Genomic DNA, 25,203 nt, shown 5'->3' with positions numbered 1-25,203 from the left:
TTATCTTCTATCAATTTTTCTCTATTTAATGACTTATATCACTGGTTTTGTAGACCTTTTTAAATATAATGTTTTAAAAAAAAACATATTATTTTGTGTATTTAAATTAAAAAAATAATATTCTAATTCATCTATAATTTTTTTATTTATATAAATAATTTTAAAAAAATAAATATATAATATGTCTGATATGTTCGGCATTACATAATCCTATTATTTTTATTCAATTCAATCATTTTCATGTATGAGTCTATTCTTTTATTTTTTACTTTAATAAAAAATAATTTTAATAAAAATAATTTAACTAACATAACCCAATAAAAGTTTTAGATCACATAATCGAATATATTGATTTATATTTATCTTTTAGTTTTCTAGTTTTATTTTTAATTATTATTAATGATTTTTTTGTTTATTCACAAACATGGTTATTAATTTATTATATTATATACTTTCATAAATTTTTCATATAAAAAACACGTTTTTATAACCTACATATCTATTTAAAAAAATATAAATAAAAAGTATCCTTGTAAAATCACGGATAAAAAATATCTAGTAAGATAGTATTACGTGCTGCCCAGCAATATAGACAAGTGTGTTTGTTTTATATAGCATGGTCCCAACTTCCCAAATGACAATTATGCACCAACTTATTTTAAAATCCTCCTTTTCTTAACGGGGGACATCGAAGATCTTAACGGGGGACATCGAAGAAAGCTTAGCTTGAAAGAAATTGACCTTTTCCATCCCCGCATCCCGCATGCTTCAATCAAGTTTCTTAGCTCATGGTATAATTGACAGTTTGACACCCCTCTTCCTTCTCTTTTTCATTTTTTATGTGAGATAAATTAATATTAAAATCAAGACCGTTTTAATTGGAAGAAGGTGTTGAAGGCCCTCCCGTAATGTCATGGCAACCCCCGTAATGTGATCAGCCATGCTCTGCATGTGTACCAAAAACATATTGATTTCCTCATTTTATTTACTGAATTGAAAGATTGATTTCATTGAAGTTATATATAGCACCTTAAGAACAGCTCAAGGAAGAAACAAAGAATTAGTGATTTTGCGTTCGTGTATGGGCGAATGTTTGCTAGATAGATGGCTAGATCCGTATTGCGAAAAATCTATACAAGTTACTGCTTCATCAGCAGTGAGAAAAGCCTCCCCTTTAAATTACTCACTAATATACGTGAAGAAAGTTGAGTGTTACCCTCATGCAGGAAAAAAAAAAAAACACCTAAATAAGTATATCAGATAAAAGAAAAGAAAAAACATTATCAGAAAAATAGAACACAAAGAAAAGAAAAGAAACGAAACAATTGTGAGAGTCTCGGTTGACATTGTTGAACATATATTTAATGGAGCCTCCACATTGGTACTTGGATCTAAATGAAGTTCGTTTGTAAAATATCACACACACACTGAATCCACCACCCCAGAAAGGATAAAAAAGTGGTGGAGCTAGTGAGTTCTCAATCAATATATATATATATATATATATATATATATATATTGATTTAGCTAGCTAAATCAATATGTGTATACACACACACACACACTGAATCCACCACATCAGAGAGGGAAAAAAAAAGTTGTGGAGCTAGTGAGTTCTAAATCAATAAAAGTTGTAGCCATTGTAAATTAATCAGTAACTTTTAAGAAAGTGCTCTTTGCTTCTTTGGACCGGTGTTAGGACAATCTTGACCAGTCAACTACTTCAAGAAATAACATGGCAAGAAATTCCTAATGAATGTTTCAGATCATCATGCAAAATGATGAAGATCCTAATTGTAATAATTGAACTGCAGTCATTTCTCACTAATTTGTCTTCCTTTTCTTAACCAGCGCTATACGCAGTTTGCAAACATAAGATACAAGATAGTAATGACTTTGACAAGCGAAAAAACATATGATTTGATTAATTAGATTAGTTTTAGGTTAACCTAATCATCTCTTACATCCCTGAATATTCCTTTAGTCTATGGAATAGATTTACAACTAAATATTTCTAATTAATTATATCCAAGCCGCCTCTTGAGCCACTTTGTCTTCCGTTTTTAACCCATCAAGAACAGCAACAAGAGTTCTTCTTCTTCTTCCTCTTCTTCTTCTTCTATGAAAAATCATGAGCAGTAAGAAGGTCAATATATATATATATATATATACATACAAGTTTACTGTAATCGTTGCACCCATGCTGTTGCCGACCTTGATAATCAATAATGCAATAGAAAGGTAGCTTTCATGGCAAAAACAACACTCATAAATTTATCAAAACGTGAAGCGTGTCAGAAAGAAGGTAACGGTACGAAGTTGAAAAGGGGACAAGTGTCCAGCATCTCACCCTTAATTTCACACTTGGATCACCTAACATTTCACCTAAACACTTGGCTTTATGGGGGGAAGTCTTTTTAGTGTGCTACCCACAATATTTCAATAGCATGCATGACAGAAAGTTAAAGAGACAAGGATCATTAGATCTTGCCCGTCTTGGTTGGAAAACAAAAATATCTTTGCCCACAAGCAATTAAACACAGCTCATTTTCACTACCTTATTATTATTATTATTATTTATTGGAAACTGTTACTGTCCACGTTGTTTGTGTTTGTTAATTTCCTCAGTTTTCTTGCATAACTGAGCAATAATAACGGCCTTATTTTTCTGCTTTTGTAAGATTTTCTTTGTTAGATCAGTTTTCTATTCTCTGGCTAGTTTCCGGAGGCAGTTTCTTTATAACTTCTAGTTAATTAGGTCTGGTGCATTTGCAATGGAATGATTACTCTGTAATTACGTGCATATGTTCTAATTTATTTATATTTAGCTGGAGTACATGATAATCTCCCGAAATCCATAATTCTGATGAGAATTACCTTATATATCATTAATGTTGCCAAACAAATAATAAAGCTATAAAATTTTTTTATATCTTATCTTATACACAATATTTAATATTGATAAAAATAACCAATATACTTACATGGATTTAGAATAGATAAGATGTATTGGAGTTTAACATTTTGCTAGGCTCATTTGCTTGAGTTTAATATATAGCCGAGTTTTAGAAAATTAAGTTTAATAACTTGTCAAATTAACAAATATTTAAGATTAATGTATTGTTGAGTTTAAAAATATTAGATTTGAAAATAGAATTAGACCCAAGTCACATATACTTCTTATTCTGTCATAATAATTATACATAGTAGGTCATCATCCTATATTTAACCTTTCTATTCAAGGTTAAACTAATAATTAAGTTGTGTATAAAATATTTCAGTACATGACAACCAAATCAATTTTTGTTGATTTAAGCAATCTCTACAATAATGGTTAATTTGTCCTACATTTTATTATTTCAAATTAAATATCTATGCTTGATGAGGTCCATAAAATGCCAATTACAGTGGCGCAAATAATTTTAAGTTAATCAGATCCTCAAGGAAGGGGTGCGTACAAGTCAATTTCTTCACCTTTTAAAGTTTTGTCAAGCTTGAGACGTGGTCTATCCTGGTTGGGTCTTTTAAAGTTTGATAAGCCCATCACAAATAGTCAAATAATTCATGTCAACCAATAGAGATCAAATTATTGCAATTATAAGTGAAGGTTAAATTGATAGGTTCAAAACACAAATAGCTGGTTCATAATTCAAAAATACCCACGTTAATTTTGACGCAAGGTCCTCCATCAAATTAATTTGAATATTAATTAATCAAAACCTTTACAATTCATAGTAGTGCTTCCAAAAATTATTTCATTCTTTAATCCAAAAATACTCATTTTTTTCTATATACAATAAGATCCTTTATCAAATAAAAAAAAATCAATTAATCAACAAAACCCTTAACAATTCACAGAGCATGCTTGCTCAGTAATATTTTTACATGTATAATTCTTGGATCTGACTCTGAATTCAATATTCCCCAAAGTAACCAATTGAAAAACTGACACAAGGGGAAGTTTCATATAGAACTTCAAAGTGGAACTAAAGAGAAAAAGGAAAAGTTGACAAAATAAATAAAAAAAGGTTGACACTTTGGAGGGGCCAGCTAATAAGGTTGCTTTTTAACTTAGTGGAATCATATCAGGACAAGTGATTAGTGCAGGCAGTGAAAGCTGCTTGGACCCTGTAAGAATACTGATGGAGCTAAGCATTAATAATTAATACATGCATGGCGAGAAAATTGGATCAGAAATCAAACCCAGAAATAAGAAACTTAATTACTTGATATATGAGGAAAGAGAGAAGAAATCCGGAAATTCAGATTTATTTCTTGCTACATCCATAATTACTACATATTGAATTATCTTTTTTTCATATCAAAACTAGGTTTATTTCCAACCTTTCGAAACAATATCACAATTACAAAGTAGATACTTATAACAAGGCAGCATTTAATTCCCTGAAATATACATACCTGGTTCTCATTCCTTGTACAAACCTTCTTGATCAATAACATTAACAAGAAACAAAACAACCTTAAATGAACAGTTATGAGGCAAACATTTTATTGATCTATCAACTATCACCAACTACAATAGTAATAATACCCAACAAGACATAGCTCCTGTATCCTAATTAGCCACTCATACTTTTTTGCTTTCTCAATTCCTTGTAGAACTTCGCGATAAACTCGTCAGCTTTCTTGTCCACAAGACCATTATCATCGTCAACATCTCTCAATGGAAACGGTGAGTCTGTTATCCTCAATTGCCTCACCATTGGGCTCCTTCCAAACCCTGGCAACATTGGGGATGCCTCCACAGGTACAGGCAACTCATTGTTGTTCAATAACTCCAAAGCCAGCTTCACAGCATTCATGGTCACCATATCATGATCATCATGAGTTGGTGGCGCGTTGAATGCACATGCAAAGAAGTTATTGTGGTGGTGGTGGCGGCGCTTGTTGGTATGGAAGGGGAGCGAGTATGTGGGAGTGTTGCTACAGCTGAACTCATACTCGTATGGTGTGGATTTGGATGAGACGTTGCGGTGGTCATTGTGGTGGTGGTGATGGTGGAACATGAGGTTACCTATGGCTTTGCTTGCAATCTTGTTGCCACGTTTAAGCATCATGTTGAGATCAACCAAGAGTTTTCTCTTTGATAAGCCCTTTCTTAGCATGAAGAAGATAACACGTACTATGCTCCATGCTTTTTTGGCTATCACTGGTAGATTTTGATCCATAGTGTTTTGTAACTTTTGTGCCTTTTATTTTCTTTTTGGAGAGAGTTTTTCCTTCTCTTTCTTAGGGGTTTGAGAGAGACGGAGAGCGGGAGAGATAGATAGAGGGAGGAGATTTGTTTTTGGGACGAGAGGGAGAGAGGCAAGGTGAGGGACTATATAAAGGGGTGGGGGGGCTGGAAATGGAAGCAAGGAAAAGTCTTAAGTTTTGATGAACACTAGAACAACCAATGGGTGGATGGACACTTGGAATTATCTAGGGTTTACTTAATAATTGGTTTGATCTAATCCTGTGTGCCACAGGTCTCGTGAGCCCGAAAAGAGAGACCCCATTCTACTTATACGAGTGATTTGTTTGTTTCTGTTAAATTTAGAAAGGCGGTGCATGGAAAAAGGCTTGGCTTAGCTTCAATTAGGAGGGGTAGGTGAGAGAAGAGAGCAATGCCTCAAACAATTAACCATGGAAATCTTATTATTTTGGATTTTAAGTATTATCACGTGCAAGCCCTTTGTACGAGCTAAATCTTTTGTAGGAGATTTCGGAATATTAATAAAAATGAATAAGCGAGGCACTCAGAGCTTTACTAACCTGTATAATAAACTCCTTTCTATTGGTCTGTTTAATTTAATTTTAATATTTTTTAATTTATTGCTTTACCATACATTTTTATATATTGCTCATACATAAATATATTAGGTGTGGAATAATGTCATCATGCATCTTGATTTTTTAATACACCAAATTTTATATTAGATGGGGAGTAATGGTTTGTCTCGAGATTTTCGGTCGGAATTCAAATTTATAAAATATTTAATAATGAGCTGAATATTTACTCGGTAACGTCATTCACAATATGTCGCAACCATTTTTTATAAACTATTATAATGACTTCTCGAAAGGCAGTCGCTGGGCAAATTAAGATCTTTTCTAAACCAAATAGAAAACTTACCCCTTGTATAGTGACACGATAAAAAAATCGATGTCTTCTCCCAAGTGCAAGAGTGTCGAAATAATAAATAACTCGACAAGACCAGGATCGAACTACAGGAAGATTAATTGTATAAATTATAGATAACAATAATACAATAACAACAACAACAACAACAATAATAATAGTAGTAGTAGTAGTAATAGTAGTAGTAGTAATAATAATAATAATAATAATAAAGAAGAAGAAGAAGTTGATGAGAACTTTAAGATGGAAGATTAACCTAAGGATTAAACAATGATAACAACAAATGTCAAGGTTAGAGGATTCACTAATAGTATGTCAAACAAGTATAGTATAAACTCTTATTATTTAATTGAAAACCACACATACAAAGGAGGTTCCAATCAGATTATAATTGTTAACATGATTACATTAGTTATCTTATTCAATTAATACTAATACTTGTAAATATTATCAAGTATTCATGATTATAACTTATGTTAACAACAAATCAAATTCCTTTCATAGTTCAGGTGTGATTATACCATACAGTATGGGCTATGAGAGTACCAAGTATTTGTTGTACCAAGTGTTATACAATATAAATTTAGATTAGTCATTTAACAAGTAAAGTATTAAAGAGTGAACAAGATAACAAATACAAAATATGTTAGTATCAAACATTAAACTCCATATTAAGTTTACAGTATACTTATTCTTACACCATTACTGTAACCTTTTTACATTGACATAATAAACTTAGCTAAACATAATGAAAGAAAAAAAGTAAATAAGCAAAATAAGAACATAAATACAAAGAGAGAAAGCAAGAGCATGATCTTGATATGAAAACCAAGATGGCTAAATGTATGGCAAATGCCTCTTTTTATAGGCTAAAATTAAGAACTATTGATTTGATAACTAATTGATGAGTGGATGGTCAACTCTTGACTTGGTGACAATCCTTATCTTCTCTTATCTGCCCAAAACATCATTGATAATGTCAGAATTGGAACCACTTGAAACATGAAAGTTGTAGAAAATTGTCTCAGCTTTCTAGAAAAAAAAAAATGAAGGTCATTTGGACTTCTAGAACTCCAGATATGAGTCAAATACTAAACAGTGCTTGTGCTGTAGGACAGATTCGGACTTCTTTGTTGTTGCTACAATTTGGACTTGAAAATGATATTTTTAAATCTTGGGCTCCATATGAAAGTTGTAGGCCAATGTCTTAGCTTTCCATCCATATGAAGTAGACTTAAATCCGAGATCTACAGCTCTATATATGACCCAATTACCGAACAGTGTTCTGGTTTGGACTACACCGATATCTCTTTTCTAAGTTTGGCCATCTCTTTGCCCTTTCAATTTCAATTCTTAAATTCATCAATCAATCCTTTTATTTATGTGATAAGCCCGCATTTAAAATGAACATTTACTACAAATTAAAGGTATCTTATATTATTAGATATGTTATTATAAAATATGTTTTAGTTAAGGAGTTATTGATACTTTAAGTGCAAAATGATGATATAAAACCTTGATAAAAATGCACTTTTAAGTACTAATCACACCCCCCAACCATCTTATTACCAGTCCCCAGTAATCAAAGTGTTAAAATAGAAAAACAATTTGCAAATTCTTCAAAGCAATGTATTCATCATTCAACTTCTATTAATCTATCTAGATAAATAAACTCTTATTAAATTTATATATCTACTCAATACCTCTTAAACAAGATATTAATAAACCTTTTTTTTGTGCTCAATATATCAACACATAGTTATGGGGCTTTTCTTGGAAGAAAACAATATTTTTGTTCTAATCTTTAAGGTTAACTTCCTTGGGTTGTGATTATTACTATTTTTTCTCTCTTTTTTTTCTTATTTTATTTTTTTAATATATATACATGTAACTTAAAACACCATGCATCTTTAACTCATGTAACGAGCTTTCGGCTAATGAGTCCCAAACTAGTTGGTCTTAGAGCATTAGGTGTTGAGACACCCTATTAGCTTAGTAACTCGGGTTGCCGATACTGATACGTAGATAGTGCAATGTTTGATTTCCTTAAGCTTTTCTCCTCAACCCATGTAATAAGCGTTGGGCCAATAGCTCTCAAGTCAGTTGATTTTGGGGTATTAGGTGTTAAAATATCCTTTCGGGCTTAATTGTTTAGGTTAGGGAGGCTACAAAACCAAACTTATCTATATTTTTATTATCATCATTTTTTTTTTTACTTTTTTTTTCAAATTATATACTATCCCTTTCCCTTTAACAAAAGAATATAAATAATATAATAATCCAATGTGCAATCCACAATCATATGTTAAAGTGTGTGTGTGAAAATTAAGGTTTAAGAATACATGTTAAATGAGCATATGAGCAGAATTAAGTGAGAACAATGTGAGAGTTTGTAAACTTGAATATTTTAAGAAGTATTATGATAGATCTTGTTAAGAATGGTTACTAAGATGGGTCTCAAGAGTCACTTTAACAAAAGAGCTCATTTACTCTGCTATCCTAGTAACAACAATTTTGCACATGTTTTATGAAATAGAAAACATAATTAGTTAATTTTTTTATCAACTACTACCCTCTCCCCCTAACCAAAACGAGACATTATCCTCAATGTCCTAACGTAGAAAGATAGAGTACAAAAGACATCACTTGAAATAACAAACACTAACAAACCTAAAACACACTTAAACAAAAATAAAAAACAACAAAATATAATAATAAAACCAAAAGACACAAAAATTCACAAATGAAGACTCAAATCCAATCTAAGGTTTTTACAGCTTTCCTTAGATGATCAATTTATGCAACTCATGGAAGGATCAATTACATGAATGAAAGATTGTAGTTGGTCAATCAATTGTTCAGCAGCAGCAGCAGAGATTATGATTTGTCATGCAGAAGATGTTAGAAATTCCTATTCCACAACATGATTAAGAAAAGACAACAACTTATCATAATAACCATTAACATTTAACAGATCTATGGGTTTATGGTGCATGTGCAGTTGGGCCTAAGAGGAAATATGAAAGATCTCTTCAAATGTGCCTAGACCATCTGATAAGGTAATGAAGGCAGCAACATGGTTAAACATTGCATTCATTCGAGCAGATATTGTGGAGACTTGTAGTTCCTCTCCAATTATTTTTTCAATGATGTCCCCTTGTACTAAAGCTTTGGGGATGACCCCCAAAACTTGACTATCTCCTAAAAATACAGCTATTAACACACCTTGCATTAACCCAAGACTACTTCCCCCATACACTAAATGAATCTTTCTCTCAGCTAACACTTGACCAAGATAATTTGCTGATTCTTGAAACTCCTTTTCTTTCCTAGAACTAGATCCATCAAAAACACAAATATTTCTTATCTGTTGATTCTAGAAACTCCTTTTCTTTCCCAAGACTAGATCCACCGAAAACACAAATATTTCTTATGTGATGACCTGAGGAACTTGCCATTTTTACACACTTTTATATTTGTTAAATGTAAGGGTTAAGTAGAAATGAAAGGAAGGAAGAGAGGATTTTATAGATGAGAAATTAAAAAGGCAATCCTACCACCTATATGTAGGCCAGCTAGAGTCTCACTTTCTCTCTCTCTTTATGTATTTATTTATTTTTGAAAAAACATATGTATATACAGGTAGTTGTGATTGTGGGTCACATCTTCCCTTGGTTTTACGTCCAAGAATTGCTTAAACACCCTTTATGGGTCGGGGATAGGCTTCCCATCCAGTTTTCTTAAAAACTAGCAAACAAGGTCTTTTTTAGTTAGATTCCAAAGACTAAGTCGATCATGTTCTTTATGAAAATAGAGCCATAAATCATGAATTGCACAATGCACATCTTCACTAGGATGCGTCTCAAGAGTTAATAAAAGATTATCTAAAGACTCCTTACTTAGGCCATCCTTAATGAATTGTATTTTATCTTCATGGTTTATAGATATCATTCCTAAAGAACGACATTGTGCATTATAAGTCCATCTGACATATCGATGATAGACTTTTAGTCATTTTGCACGATGTTTCTTTGCAAAAGTGGTTTTACCTGTTCTAGGCATGTGTGAAATAAAGGAATTAGAGGACTCACCTGATAATCGGACCTTTGCTTCAATCAACCAGCGAATATCTTCAGGAATTCCATGATTCATTAACAACCTCAATCTTGCACATCTAGCATGGTAAATTTTTGTAATCGCATTCTGAGGTAGAGTAGGAAACTACTTTTTCAATTTTTCAAGATTAGTGTCCATTTTCAAATGAGAATTGGAAAAGAGATTTAAAGAATTGCATAAATATATACACAAATATCAGTTATTATGGGAAATTGAAAGAATCGACTTAAGTCACGGAGTGCCATTATCTGCCATTTGATAGGGGTGAGAGAAAATAGCAAAAATCATTCAAAAAGAAACACAAAAATAATGTGAGGGAAAAAAATCAATCTTTATATACAGGATCACTCAATTTAATAGAGTCATTTTCAACTAAAAAATTATCAAATTAAACTTTCAAACTATGTCCATTTACCTTGAAAACATTGTCCTTCTTAGGATTCTCGATATCATAAGCCCTATATAGATACACATGTTTCACAATAAAAGGACCTCTCTATCTTGATTTTAGTTTTCCAGGAAATAAATGGAGTCGAGAATTATAAAGTAAGACTTTTTGACCAACATTGAATGTTTTTCTCAGTATTTTCTTGTCATGAAACTCTTTGATTGTTGCTTTATGAATTCTTGAGTTTTCATATGCATCATTTCTTATTTCCTCAAGCTTATTTATTTATAATTTTTACAGTTGACTAGCATCATCAAGATTTGAATTGAAAGCTTTAATAGCCCAATAATCTTTATGTTCAAGTTCCACAAGCAAGTGACAAGGTTTTCCATAGACTAGTCTATAAGGTGACATACCTAATAGTGTTTTATAAACAGTTTGATAAGCCCAAAGTGCATCATTAAGTCTTAAAGACCAGTCTTTCCTATCAGGGTTCACTGTTTTCTCCAAAATATGTTTGATCTTCCTATTAGCAAGCTCTACTTATCCACTTGTTTAAGGGTGATAAGGGTGGCAACTTTGTGTGTGATTTCATATTTTTCCATTAATGACTTAAATAGCTTGTTGCAGAAATGTGTTCGACCATCACTTATTATGGCTCGAGGGATTCCAAATTGACTCAAAATGTTTTCTTTCAAAAACTTTATCACTGTTTTGTGATCATTATTTCAACTTGGAATTGCCTTTATCCATTTCGAAACATAATCTACTGCAACTAATATGTACAAGAAACCAAATAATAGAGGAAATGAACCCATGAAATCTATACCCCAACACTCAAAGATCTCAATGACAAGAATAGGATTTAAAGGCATCATGTGACGTTGTGAAATAGATCCTAACTTTTAATAATTTTCACAAGTCTTGCAGAATGCATGTGAGTCCTTGAACATGGTGGGACAATAAAATCCACTTTGTAAGATTTTTGCAATTGTCTTTCTTGATAAAAAATGGCCCTCGCATGCCTCAGAATGACAAATTTAATGACACTACTTACCTCATTGTTGAGAATGTATCTTTAAAATATTTAATCAGGACAATATTTGAATAAATATGGGTCATCCCAATAAAAGTTCTTCACTTCATTCAAGAACTTTCTTTTATCTTGGGTACTCTAATGAGCTGGCAATTGTCCTGAAACAAGAAAATTGACAATATTAGCAAACCAAGGCATTGTAGAGATAGAAAGTAAAGATTGATCTGGAAAGTAGTCATTGATTGGTGTGATATTAGTTTTCAAATCTGTTGTCAATCTTGACAAATAATCTACGATAATATTTTCGGTGCCTTTCTTATCTTTGATTTTGATATCAAATTCTTGAAGTAACAAAATCCACCGTACCAATCTAGCCTTAGAATCTTTCTTAGAAAAAAGATATTTTAATGCTGCATAATCACTAAAAACAACAACAGGTGACTCAACAAGATAAGACCTGGATTTTTCACATGCAAATACTATTGCAAGTAATTCTTTTTCAGTGGTGGTGTAATTCATTTGAGCACTATTTAAAGTTTTACTTGCATAGTAAATCACATAAGGTTTCTTATCTTTTCTTTGTCCCATAACAGCACTTACGGCATAATCACTAGCATCACACATTATTTCAAAAGGTAATGACCAATCAGGAGGTTGAATGATAGGAGCACAAGTACGCAAGTTTTTAAGTTTAACAAAGGTTTCTTCACAATGTTCAGTCTATTCAAAAATATTATCCTTTGTTAGAAGGTTACTTAAGGGCTTAAATATTACACTAAAATCTTTGATGAACCTTTTATAAAAACCAACATGTCCTAAGAATGATCTAACATTTTTAATAGATTTTGATGTTGGCAAGTTAGCAATTAACTCAATTTTAGATTTGTCAACCTCAATTCCTTTTGATAAAATAATGTGACCAAGTACAATACTGTTTGTTATCATAAAGTGATATTTTTACCAATTCAGTACAAGATTCTTCTCTTCACACCTGCTCAAAACCTTTTCTAAGTTAGTTAAATAATCATCAAATGAATCGTCAAAAATAGAAAAATTATCCATAAAAATCTCAAGAAAATGTTCAACCATATCACTAAATATACTAAGCATGCATCTTTGAAACATGGCTGGTGCATTAGATAATCCAAATAGCATCATTTGATATGCAAAAGTACCAAATGGACATGTGAAAGCAGTCTTCTCTTGATCTTCTAATGCAATTTTAATTTGGTTGTAACTTGAATAGCCATCTAGAAAACAATAAAATTCATGACCTGTAACTCTTTCTAGGATTTGATCCATGAAAGGTAAAGGAAAATGATATTTTCTAGTCATTGAATTAAGTTTTCTATAGTCAATGCACATGCGCCAACTAGTAATAGTTCTAGTGAGAATTAACTCATTATTCTTATTTGTTATCATAGTGACTTTAGACTTCTTGGGTACAACTTAGGTAGGACTTACCCATTTGCTGTTAGAAATAGGATAAATAATTCCATTATCTAGAAGCTTAATGACTTTATTTTTCACTACTTCTTTCATATTAGGATTGAGCCTCCGTTGCATTTTCCTAGAGGGTTTAGCATTTTCCTCCAAATAAATTATGTGTGTACAAATCAAAAGACTAATTTTTTTTATGTCAACTATGGTCCATCCTAATGCATTTTTGTGCATTTTTAGAGTTTGTAATAACTTACCTTCTTCATGTGCATTAAGTTTGGAAGAGATTATTACTGAAAAAGTTTTATTTTCTCCCAAAAATAAGTATTTAAGATTGAATGGCAACGACTTCAAATCAGGTTTGGGTGGTTGAACACTTGAAGATATAGACTTAATTGATCGTGGCGGTAATTCCTCAATTTATGGTCTCCAATTACTTGCCTTTGATTCTTCCTAAAAATAAATCATTTGCAAATCATCAGATTTATCAATCTCAATTTCACTAGAAGTGGTTTAAAATTGATCATGAATTAATTTTTCAGTAAAGTCCACTTCCTGTAAATCATTATCATCTACAGGTTACTTGCAAATATTGAAAATATTCAACTCCAATGTCATGTTTCCAAATGATAGCTTCACCAGTCTATTCCTACAATTAATCAATGCATTAGAAGTTGCAAGAAATGGACGTCCTAAAATAATAGGAAATGAATTACATGCTTCAACAGGTTGTGTCCAAGACAATAAAATCCACAGGGTAAATGAATTTATCCACTTGTACTAACATATTTTCAATTATTTCTCTAGGTATTTTTACAAATCTATCAGCAAGTAAAAAAGTTACAGAAGTTGGTTTTAACTTACCTAGATTGAGACTTTGAAAAACTGAATATGGAAGTAAATTCACACTGGCTCCAAGATCAAGTAAGGCTCTTTCAATTTTATATTCTCCAATAAAGCAAGAAATTGTAGGATAACCAGGGTTTTTATATTTCAAAACATTATTGTTCTGAAGAATGACACTTACTTATTCGGCTAAAAAGGCTTTCTTTTTCATATTCAGTTTCCTCTTCACAGTGCATAGATCTTTAAAAAATTTAGTATAGAAAAGAACCTGTTTAATAGCATCCAACAAAGGTATATTGATGCTTACCTATTTGAAAGTTTCAAAGATTTCAGAGTTATGATTAACTTTTCTTTGTTTGGTCATGACATGAGGAAATGGAAGTGCTGCGGGGAATCAGTCTTTTATTTTCAAATTTCAGATTCAACCCCTTCCTTACCCTTAGAGATTGACTCATCATCTTTCTCACAAGGTTCAAGAGTGGGTTTTTCAATAACCTTACCACTACGAAGAGTAGTGACTGATTTGACTTGATCTATGTGTTGGCTTCCGGAGCTACTTGCATTTGCATTGTATTGCCCCTTGGGATTTTGTTATGGTTGAGATGGAAACTTACCTTTCTTTTAGAAACTAAGAGCATATGTCAATTTTACAAGGGTATCTTTAAAATCGGTCATGGTTTGAGCAAGTTGGGTATTGATTGTCTCTTACTTTTCAATGAATGTATGCAATGTTTGGAGGTGGAGTATAAGGAGGTGCATATCCATGAGAATTTTAGAAACTGTGGTGTGCTGGAAACGGTGGTTGTGAAGTTTGTACATTGTTATTATTACTCTTCCAACTGAAATTTGGGTGATCTCTCCAACCAGGGTTGTATATTTGCGAATATGGGTTATTTGGAAACTATTTAATGCATAGGCTTGTTCATGGAGACATTCCTTAAAGAAGGCAAGATTGGATAGTTATTGGTTGAGTGTTCATTTGTTTCACATATTTGACACACAATGTTTTCAATAGATTTTAATTGACCACTCTTTTTCAATTCTAGTGCCTCGACTTTTCTAGCTAAATATGCAAACTTGGTTTGGAGGTAATGATCTTCCCTAAGGTTGTACATAACACCACTAGATATATGAGATTAAGTTTTATTCGGTGCCTTATAAATACCCACGATGTCCTAATTTTGAGCACTTTCAGCTAACAAGTCTAAGTACTCCATTGCTTCATAAGGGTCTTTATCTTCAAAAGTTCCATTGCACATCAAGTCAACCATTTGCCTATCTCTAGGTGTTAAACCTTTATAAAAATGTGAAACCAATCTCCATGTTTCAAAACCATGATGAGGGCAATATTAAGCAAGTTTCGATACCTATCCCAACATTGGTAAAATGTTTCTCCTAGTTTTTGAGTGAAAGTGGTGATTTGTCTTTTGAAAGAGTTTGTTTTATGAGATGGGAAAAACTTCTTTAAAAACTGTTGTTGCATTTCATCCTAAGCATGAACAGATCCAGGTCTTAAATTTTGTAGCCATGTTTTAGCTTTATCTTTTAATGAAAAAGGAAAAAGTTTTAATCTGATAATGTTCATTGATGTAACCATATTATTCAATTGTTTCACCCACATTTACCTAATGTTTTGTCCATGTTTTATATGTAAAATGCCTTGATATTCTTTGTTTTATGTTTTGAAGGCACTTTTGGATGAAAAATGCAAAAAGGAGTAAATTGGAGATAATTGGCAGATTTGATGTTCAGTCGATGTTTTGTGCAGAGCGTGATTTCTAGAGATCAAAATGAAGTGATTCTAGTGGCTCTAAAAAGCTAACATCCATACCTTTCTGGAAATGTAATGCAAGAAAAATACAAAGAGGAAGATCATGGAAATCACATCCTTCAAAGTCAAATCTCGTATTCTGCCACTGTTGACCTTTGTCCATTCAAAATTCCATATCTGGAGCTATAGAAGTCCAATTGATGCAAACTAAATTTTGTTGGATTCCTGACTCAAAGGTCTAGAAACGCTCCAATTTTCAGCCAAAAACGATGTCAGATGAGGGCGATATGAGTTTTCAAAATGACAACTGAATTCTGCCAGCAATCAGGTTTCGTGAAGAAATGAGTCCAAATTATGTTTCGAAGCTTCTAAACTATCATCCAAGTTATAATTTCAGCAATTTAGCCCCTCTAGTAAATCAATCTAGAAGGTCAAGAAAAGTAGCCACCAACCTCAATCCACCAACCTCAAATCACCAACCACAAACCAGCTGCAAGTTGGAATGCTGCCATTGTCAAAGAAGGAGGCTACAATGGTGGGTTGTTTGTGGTGACTACTAATGTCAAAGTTTGGCAAGTTTGGCAGCCACCATTGTTGATAAAGAAGCAAGAGGAGCTGCCATTGAAGCCTATATATAGACATCAAGAGAGCCAAGAAAGAAGAGGAGGAAGTGCAATAGAATAAAAGAAAGGTGGTAGCAACTAGAAGTGAAGAAACACAAACTCTCCTCTCTACATACTAGAAATAATGCTTTCTTTTATCTTTAGGAGTAGTTGTTCAATAGATATGCAAGGCTAAGCTCTTTTCTTGGTTGCAAGGACGCAGAAACTTTCAGATTTCAAGAACTGTGAGATTTATTCTTCATTTATTTTCAGTTTGTATTATGAATGAGTATGATTGTTTTCCTATGCATGTTTTCTATGATTGTTGTTGATAATTGCTAGAGCGGACTCTAAGTTATTATTGTGAACAATCTATTGCTAAGTTTGATATCAGAACCGGAGTTAGGGTATATAAACTTATGAAGCAACTAAGCTTGATAATTGTGGCGGAACTACGTTATTAAACTTAGGGAAAATATTCGATCAAAGCAACATAAGCAGACAACTTGGTTGTTAAGATTAATGAATTTATCTAGATCTTAAGGCTGCCATTAGATTAAATCATTAGTGCGGACACTGTGATTATTTGTTGGTTAGGGCTAGTTATACGGCGGATCCGTTAATTAACCAAAGTTAAGAAAAGATAAAAATTCAGAATATAAACTGGAGTTTCGTTTTAAGGATCAGTTCTGATTTCTTTAGGTGGATGTGTGCTTGTGACCAAGGTTTGTTTTCTTGATAAATTTCAGTTTTAATTGATCGTGTTCACTAGTTTAATTTCTTCCATATTTTAGATTATCACAAATCAAAACCCCCCAAGTGCATAACGTATAGCATAAAAATCTGAACTAAATCTTCCTCGTGGGATCGATCCCTTGCTTGCTCTATACTATCTAGTGTGATTTAAGTGTAAGGGTAATTAATTTGTGCGACCGCGACATCACAACATTCATGTTACAATTTAAGTCATTATAGGTGTTATAGACCTCCCCAAATTCCTTTAAATGCAAGTATGGATTTTCTAAATCTAAGCCATGAAAAGAAGGTAAAAGTTGAATAACGTTTGGCTTAAAATTAAAATGAGATGCATCAGGAGAAAAAACTATGCATGATGGTGCACTTGTTCTTGTGAGATTCATGTGGTCTCTAAGTGTTCAAATAAAGTTATTCTCATTATTCTTATTATGAAGTGACCGATTATTTTCTTCGACCATATTTTTTGAAAATGATGAGGATACCCTACAAAGTCTATCACTTAATATACGTGACCACACTCTCATACACGTGTAGAAATGGAATAAAAAGAAAAAGTAATAATAGTAGTAATAGTAATAGTAATAGTTATAGTAATAATTACAAAGAAGAAGAAGAAGAAGAAGTTGATGAGAACTTTGAGATGAAAGATTAACGTAAGGATTAAACAATGGTAACAACAAATGTCAAGGTTAGAGGATCCACTAATGGTATATCAAATAAGTATAGTATAAACTCTTATTATTCAATTAGAAACCACACACAAAAGAGGTTCCCAAGAGAAAATATGAAAGATCTCTTCCAATGTGCCTAGACCACCTGGTAAAGCAATGAAGGCATTAACATGGTTAAACATTGCATTCATTCGAGCTGACATTGTGGAGACCTGAAGTTCCTCTCCAATTGTTTTTCCAATGATGTCCCCTTGTGCTAAAGCTTCGAGGATGACCCCCAAAACTTGACTACCTCCTAAAAATACAGCTATTGACACACCTCCCATTAATCCCAGACTGCCTCCCCCATACACTAAATGAATCTTTCTCTCAGCTAGCACCTGACCAAGATGATTTGTTGATTATAAAAACTCCTTTTCTTTCCTAGGACTAGATCCACCGAAAACACAAATACTTTTTATTTGATGACTTGAGGAACTTGCCATTTCTACACACTTCTGTATTTGTTAAATGTATGGGTTGAGTAGAAATGAAAGGAAGGAAGAGAGAATTTTATAGATGAGAAATTAGAAAGACAATCATACCACCTATATATAGGCCAGCTAGAGTCTCACACACTCTCTCTTTCTCTTTATTTATTTATTTATTTATTTATTTACTTTTGAAAAAACGTGTATGTACAGGTAGTTATGATTGTGGCTCACATCTTCCCTTAGTTTTACGTCTAAGAACGGATTAAACGCCCTCTATGGGTCGGTGATAGGCTTCCCATCCAGTTTTCTTAAAAACTAGCAAACAGGGTCTTTTTTAGTTAAATTCCTAAGACTAAGTCGATCATGTTCTTTATTAAATTGTGGCCATAAATCATGAATTGCATGATGCACATCTCCACTAGGATGCGTATCAAGAGTCAATAGAAGATTATCTAAAGACTCCTTACTTAGGTCATCCTTAATGAATTGTATTTTATATTCACGGTTTATAGATATCATTCCTAAAGAACGACATTGTGCATTACAAGTCCATCTAGCACATCGATGACAAACTTTCAGTCGTTTTGCACGACATTTCTTTGCAAAAGTGCTTTTACCTATTCCAGGTATGTGTGAAATGAAGGAGTTAGAGGACTCACCTGATAATCAAACCTTTGCTTCAATCAACTAGCGAATATCTTCAGGAATTCCATGATTCATTAACAATCTCAATCTTGCACATCTAGCATGGTAAATTTTTGTAACCGCATTCTCATTGTGGGGAATGAATCTTTGAAATATTTGATTAGGACAATATTTGAATAAGTTAGGGTCATCACAATAAAAGTTCTTCACTTCGTTCAAAAACTTTTCTTTCTCTTGGGTACTCCAATCAGCTGGCAAATCTCATAAAGCAAGAAAATTGATATTTTTATCATACCAAGGCATTGAACTAAGAGAAAGTAAGGATTCGTTAGGAAAGTAATCATCGATTGATGTGATATCAGATGTCGAATTTGTTATCATTGTTGACAAAAGATTCACATCAACATTTTCGGTGCTTTTTTCATCCGTGATTTCTTCCTCAGAATAAATCATTTGCAAATCTTCAGATTCATCCAACTCATTTTTACTTAAAGTAGATTCAAGTTGATCATAAACTAATTCGTCAATATAATCTACTTCTTGTAAATCATTATCTTCTCCAGGTTTTTTGCAAATGTTGAAAATATTCATCTCCAATGTCATGTTTCCAAATGATAGCTTCATCAGTCCATTCCTACAATTAATCAATGCGTTAGAAGTTGCAAGAAATGGACATCCTAAAATAACAGGAAATGAATTACATACTTCAACAGATTGTGTATCCAAGACAATAAAATCCACAAGATAAATGAATTTATCGACTTGTACTAACACATCTTCAACTATTCCTCTAGGTACTTTTACAGATCTATCGACAAGTAAAAGAGATATAGAAGTTGGCTTTAACTCACCTAGATTGAGACTTTGAAAAACTGAATATGGAAGTAAATTCACACTAGCGCCGAGATCAAGTAAGGCTCTTTCAATTTTATGCTCTCCAATAAAGTAAGAAATTGTAGGACAACCAGGGTCTTTATATTTTAAAGCATTATTGTTCTGAAGAATAACACTTACTTGTTCGGCTAGAAAGGCTTTCTTTTTCACATTCAATTTCCTCTTCACAGTGGATACATCTTTCAAAAATTTAGCATAGGAAGGAATCTGTTTAATAGCATCCAGCAAAGGTATATTGATTCTTACCTGTTTGAAAGTTTCAAAAATTTTAGAGTTGTGATTGACTTTCCTTTGTTTGGTCATGGCTTGAGGAAATGGAAGTGTTGGCGGAGAATCAGTCTTTTCTTTGCAATTTTCAGATTCAACCCCTTCCTTACCCTTAGAGATTGACTCATCATCTTTCTCATAAGGTTTAAGAGAGGGTTTTTCAATAACCTTACCACTGCGCAGAGTAGTGACTGATTTGACTTGATCCATATGTTAGCTTCCGGAACTACTTGCATTTGTATTGTATTGCCCCTTGGGATTTTGTTGTGGTTGAGATGGAAACTTACCTTTCTCTTGGAAACTAAGAGAAGATGTTAATTTTGCAAGAGTATCTTTAAAATCTCATGTTTTGAGCAAGTTGAGTATTGATTGTCTCTTGCTTTTCAATGAATGCATGCAATGTTTCCTCAAGATTTCTTCTAGGAGGTGGAGCATAAGGAGGTGCATATCCATGGGAATTTTGGAAATTATGGTGTGCTTGAAACTGAGGTGGTGAAGTTTGTACATTCTCACTCTTCCAACTGAAATTTGGGTGATTTCTCCAACCAGGGTTGTATGTTTGTGAGTATGGGTTGTGGTTGGCCCTTTGGAAATTGTTTAAAGCATGGGCTTGTTCATGGAGACATTGCTTAAGAGAAGGCAAGGTTGGACAATCGTTGGTTGAGTGTTCATTTGTTTCACAGATTTGACACACAATGTTTTCAACAGATTTTAATTGACTACTCCTTTTCAATTCTAGTGCCTCGACTTTTCTAGCTAAAGATGCAAACTTGGCTTGAAGGTCATGATCTTCCCTAAGGTTGTACATACCTCCACTAGATATATGAGGTTGAGTTTTACTCGGTGCCTCATAAGTACCCGCGGTGTCCTAATTTTGAGCATTTTCAGCTAACAAGTCTAAGTACTTGACACGACTAAAAGGTTGATGTCTTCTCCCAAGTGCAGGAGTGTCGAAGTAATAAATAACCCGGCAAGACCGGGGTCGAACCACAGGGAGGTTAATTGTACAAATTATAGACAATAATTATAAGCAACAATAATAGCAATAACAACAACAATAACAATAACAACAACAACTATAATAATAATAATAATAATAATAATAGTATTAGTAGTAGTAGTAGTAATAGTAGTAGTAGTAGTAGTAGTAGTAATAATAATAATAAAGAAAGAGAAGAAGAAGAAGAAGATGATGAGAACTTGGAGATGAAAAATTAATGTAAGGATTAAACAATAATAATAACAAATGTCAAGGTTAGAGGTTCCACTAATGGTATATGAAACAAGTATAGTATAAACTCTTATTATTGAATTGGAAACCACACACAAAGGAGGTTCCAATTAGATTATATATTGTTAACATGATTACATTAGTCATCTTATTCAATTAATGCTAATACTTGTAAATCTCGTCAAGCATTCATGATTATAACTTATGTTAACAACAAATCAAGTTCCTTTCATAGCTCAGGTGTCGGTTATACCATACATTATGGGCTATGAAAGTGCCAAGCATTTGTTGTACCAAGTGTTATACAACATAAATCAAGATTAATTATTTAACAAGCAAAGTATTAAAGGGTGAACAAGATAACAAATATAAAACATGTTAGTATCAAACATTAAGGTCCATATTAAGTTTACATTATACTTATTCTCACACCATTAGTGTAACCTTTTCACCTTGACATAACTAACTTAGCTAGACATAATGAAAGAAAGCAAAATAGATAAACAAAATAAGAACATAAAAGTTAACTAAGTAAAGGAAAGGAAATGAAAGGCATAAACTTAATATTAATGAAAACAAAGCATAAAAAATACAAAGAGAGAAAGGAAGAGCATGATCTTGATCTGGAAACCAAGATGCCTAAATGCATGGCAAATGCCTCGTTTTATAGGCCAAAATTGGGAACTATTGATTTGATGACTAATTGATAAGTGGGTGGCCAACTTTTGACTTGGTGACAATCCTTATCTTCTCTTGTCTGCCCAAAACGTCATTGATAACGTCCAAACTGGAGCCAGTTGCAACATGAAAGTTGTAGGCAATTGTCTCAGCTTTCTTGTGTAAAAACTTCAGCTCATTTGGACTTCTAGAACTCCAGATATGGCCAAAATACCGAACAGTGCTCGGGCTGGAAGACAGATTCGGGCTTCTTTGTTGTTGCTACAATTTGGACTTGATAATGGCGTTTTTAGATCTTGGGCTCCATATGAAAGTTGTAGGCCTATGTCTTACCTTTCCATCCATATAAATTGGACCTAAATCTGAGATCTGTAGCTCCAGATATGACCCAATTACCGAACAGTGTTCCGGTTTGGATTGCACCGACATCTCTTCTCTAAGTTTGACCATCTCTTTGCCCTTGCAATTTAAGTTCTTAAAGTCATCAATCAATCCTTTCATTTATATGATAGGCCTGCATTAAAAATAGACATTTACCACAAATTATAGGTATCTTATATTATTAGATACATTCTTATAAAACATATTTTAGTTAAGGAGTTATTGATACTTCAAGTGCAAAATGATGATATAAAACCATGACAAAAATGCACTTTTAAGTACTAATCAGTACTCCATTGCTTCATCAGGGTCTTTATCTTGAAAAGTTCCATTGCACATCAATTCAACCATTTGCCTATCTCTAAGTGTTAACCCTTCATAGAAATGTGAAACCAATCTCCATGTTTCAAAACCATGATGAGGGCAAGTACTAAGCAAGTCTCGATACCTATCCCAACATTGGTAAAATGTTTCTCCTAGTTTTTGAGTGCAAGTGGTGATTTGTGTTTTGAAAGAGTTTGTTCTATGAGATGGGAAAAACTTCCTTAAAAACTGTTGTTGCACTTCATCCCAAGCATGAATGGATCCTGATCTTAAATTTTGTAGCCATGTTTGAGCTTTATCTTTTAATGAAAAAGAAAAAAACTTTAATCTGATAGTGTTCATGCTACAATTTAAATTATTATATGTGTTGCAGACCTCCTCAAATTCCTTTAAATGGAAGTATGGATTTTCCAATTCTAAGCCATGAAAAGAAGGTAAAAGTTGAATAATGCCCGACTTAAAATTAAAATGAAATGCATCGAGAGGAAAAACTATGCATGATGGTGCACTTGTTCTTGTGGGATTCATGTGGTCTTTAAATATTCTAATACGATTATTCTCATTATGAAGTGATTGATTATCTTCTTCGGCCATATTTTCTGAAAATGATGAGGATACCCTACAAAGACTACCACTTGATGTACGTGACCACACTCTCATGCACGTGTAGGAATAGAATAAAAAGAAGAAGAAACAAGAGAAAAGAAACAAAGTTATATACAAGAAAAGTGAAAAGAGAAAATAAAATAAATATTATAATTTATACAAAACTTACCTCCCCAGCAACGACGCCAAAAACTTGACACGACTAAAAGGTTGATGTTTTTTCCCAAGTACAGAAGTGTCAAAGTAATAAATAACCCAGCAAGACCGGGGTCGAACTACAAGGAGGTTAATTGTACAAATTATAAACAACAATAATAGCAATAACAATAATAATAACAACAACAACTATAATAATAATAATAATAAAAATAGTAGTAGTAGTAGTAATAGTAGTAGTAATACTAATAATAATAATAATAATAATAATAATAATAATAAAGAAAAAGAAGAAGAAGAAGAAGAAGATGAGAACTTTGAGATGGAATATTAACGTAAAGATTTAACAACAATAACAATAAATGTCAAGGTTAGAGGATCCACTAATGGTATGTCAAACAAGTATAGTATAAACTCTTATTAGTCAATTGGAAACCACACACAAAGGAGGTTCCAATCAGATTATAGATTGTTAATATGATTACATTAGTCATCTTATTCGATTAATGCTAATACTTGTAAATCTCGTCAAGCATTCATGATTATAACTTATGTTAATAACAACAAATCAAGCTCCTTTCATAGCTCAAGTGTCACTTATACCATACAGTATGGGCTATGAAAGTGCCAAGCATTTGTTGTACTAAGTGTTATACAACATAAATCAAGATTATTCATTTAACAAGCAAAGTGTTAAAAAGTGAACAAGATAACAAATACAAAACATGTTAGTATGAAACATTAAAGTCCATATTGAGTTTACACTATACTTATTCTTACACCATTAGTGTAACCTTTTCACCTTGGCATAACAAACTTAGCTAGACATAATAAAAGAAAGAAAAATAAATAAACAAAATAAGAACATAAATAAGATAAGAGTTAACTAAGTAAAGGAAAGGAAATGAAAGGCATAAACTTGATATTAATGAAAGCAAAGCATAAACATTACAAAAAATACAAAGAGAGAAAGCAAGAGCATGATCTTGATCTGGAAACCAAGATGCCTAAATGCATGGCAAATGATTGTACAAATTATAGAAACAAGTATAGTATAAACTCTTATTATTGAATTGGAAACCACACACAAAGGAGGTTCCAATTAGATTATATATTGTTAACATGATTACATTAGTCATCTTATTCAATTAATGCTAATACTTGTAAATTTTCTGCCCAAAACATCATTGATAACATCAAAATTAGAGCCACTTAAAATATAAAAGTTGTAGGAAATTGTCTCAGCGTTCTTGTGTAAAAAATTCAGCTCATTCGGACTTCTAGAACTCCAGATATGGGCCAAACACTAAACAATGCTCGGGTTGAAAGACAGATTCAAACTTCTTTGTTTTTGCTACAATTTAGACTTGAAAATGACCTCTTTAGATCTTGGGCTCCTATGAAAGTTGTAGGCCTATGTCTTACCTTTCCATTCATATAAAGTGGACCTAAATCTGAGATCTACAACTCCAGATATGATCCAATTACCGAACAGTGTTCCGGTATGGACTGCACCGACATCTCTTTTCTAAATTTGGCCATCGTTTTGTCCTTTTAATTTCACTTCTTAAATTCATCAATCAATCCTTTTATTTACGTGATAGGCCTGCATTTAAAATGAATATTTACCACAAATTAAAGGTATCTTATATTATTAGATATATTATTATAAAACATGCTTTATTTAAGGAGTTATTGATACTTCAAGTGCAAAATGATGATATAAAACCTTGATAAAAATGCACTTTTAAATACTAATCAATAGGCACCATTAATAGTT

At 32.6% G+C, this 25,203-nt stretch overlaps 1 protein-coding gene across 1 annotated transcript; it reads right to left on the bottom strand.

Annotated features, from left to right (window-relative positions):
- Nucleotides 1-4,306: 4,306 nt before the first annotated feature.
- LOC105141276 (uncharacterized) lies at nucleotides 4,307-5,296 on the bottom strand. The gene has a single exon (XM_011048458.1). It carries the CDS (start codon nucleotides 5,187-5,189, stop codon nucleotides 4,581-4,583), a length of 609 nt encoding a protein of 202 aa, XP_011046760.1. The 5' UTR covers nucleotides 5,190-5,296; the 3' UTR covers nucleotides 4,307-4,580.
- Between the last annotated feature and the right edge of the window lie 19,907 nt (nucleotides 5,297-25,203).

Source organism: Populus euphratica, unplaced genomic scaffold, assembly GCF_000495115.2.
Source record: "Populus euphratica unplaced genomic scaffold, PopEup_1.0 scaffold117.1, whole genome shotgun sequence".
Taxonomy (NCBI): Eukaryota; Viridiplantae; Streptophyta; class Magnoliopsida; order Malpighiales; family Salicaceae; genus Populus; species Populus euphratica.
The sequence above is the reverse complement of the archived record's forward strand: the minus strand, read 5'-3'. Positions and strand labels throughout refer to the sequence as shown.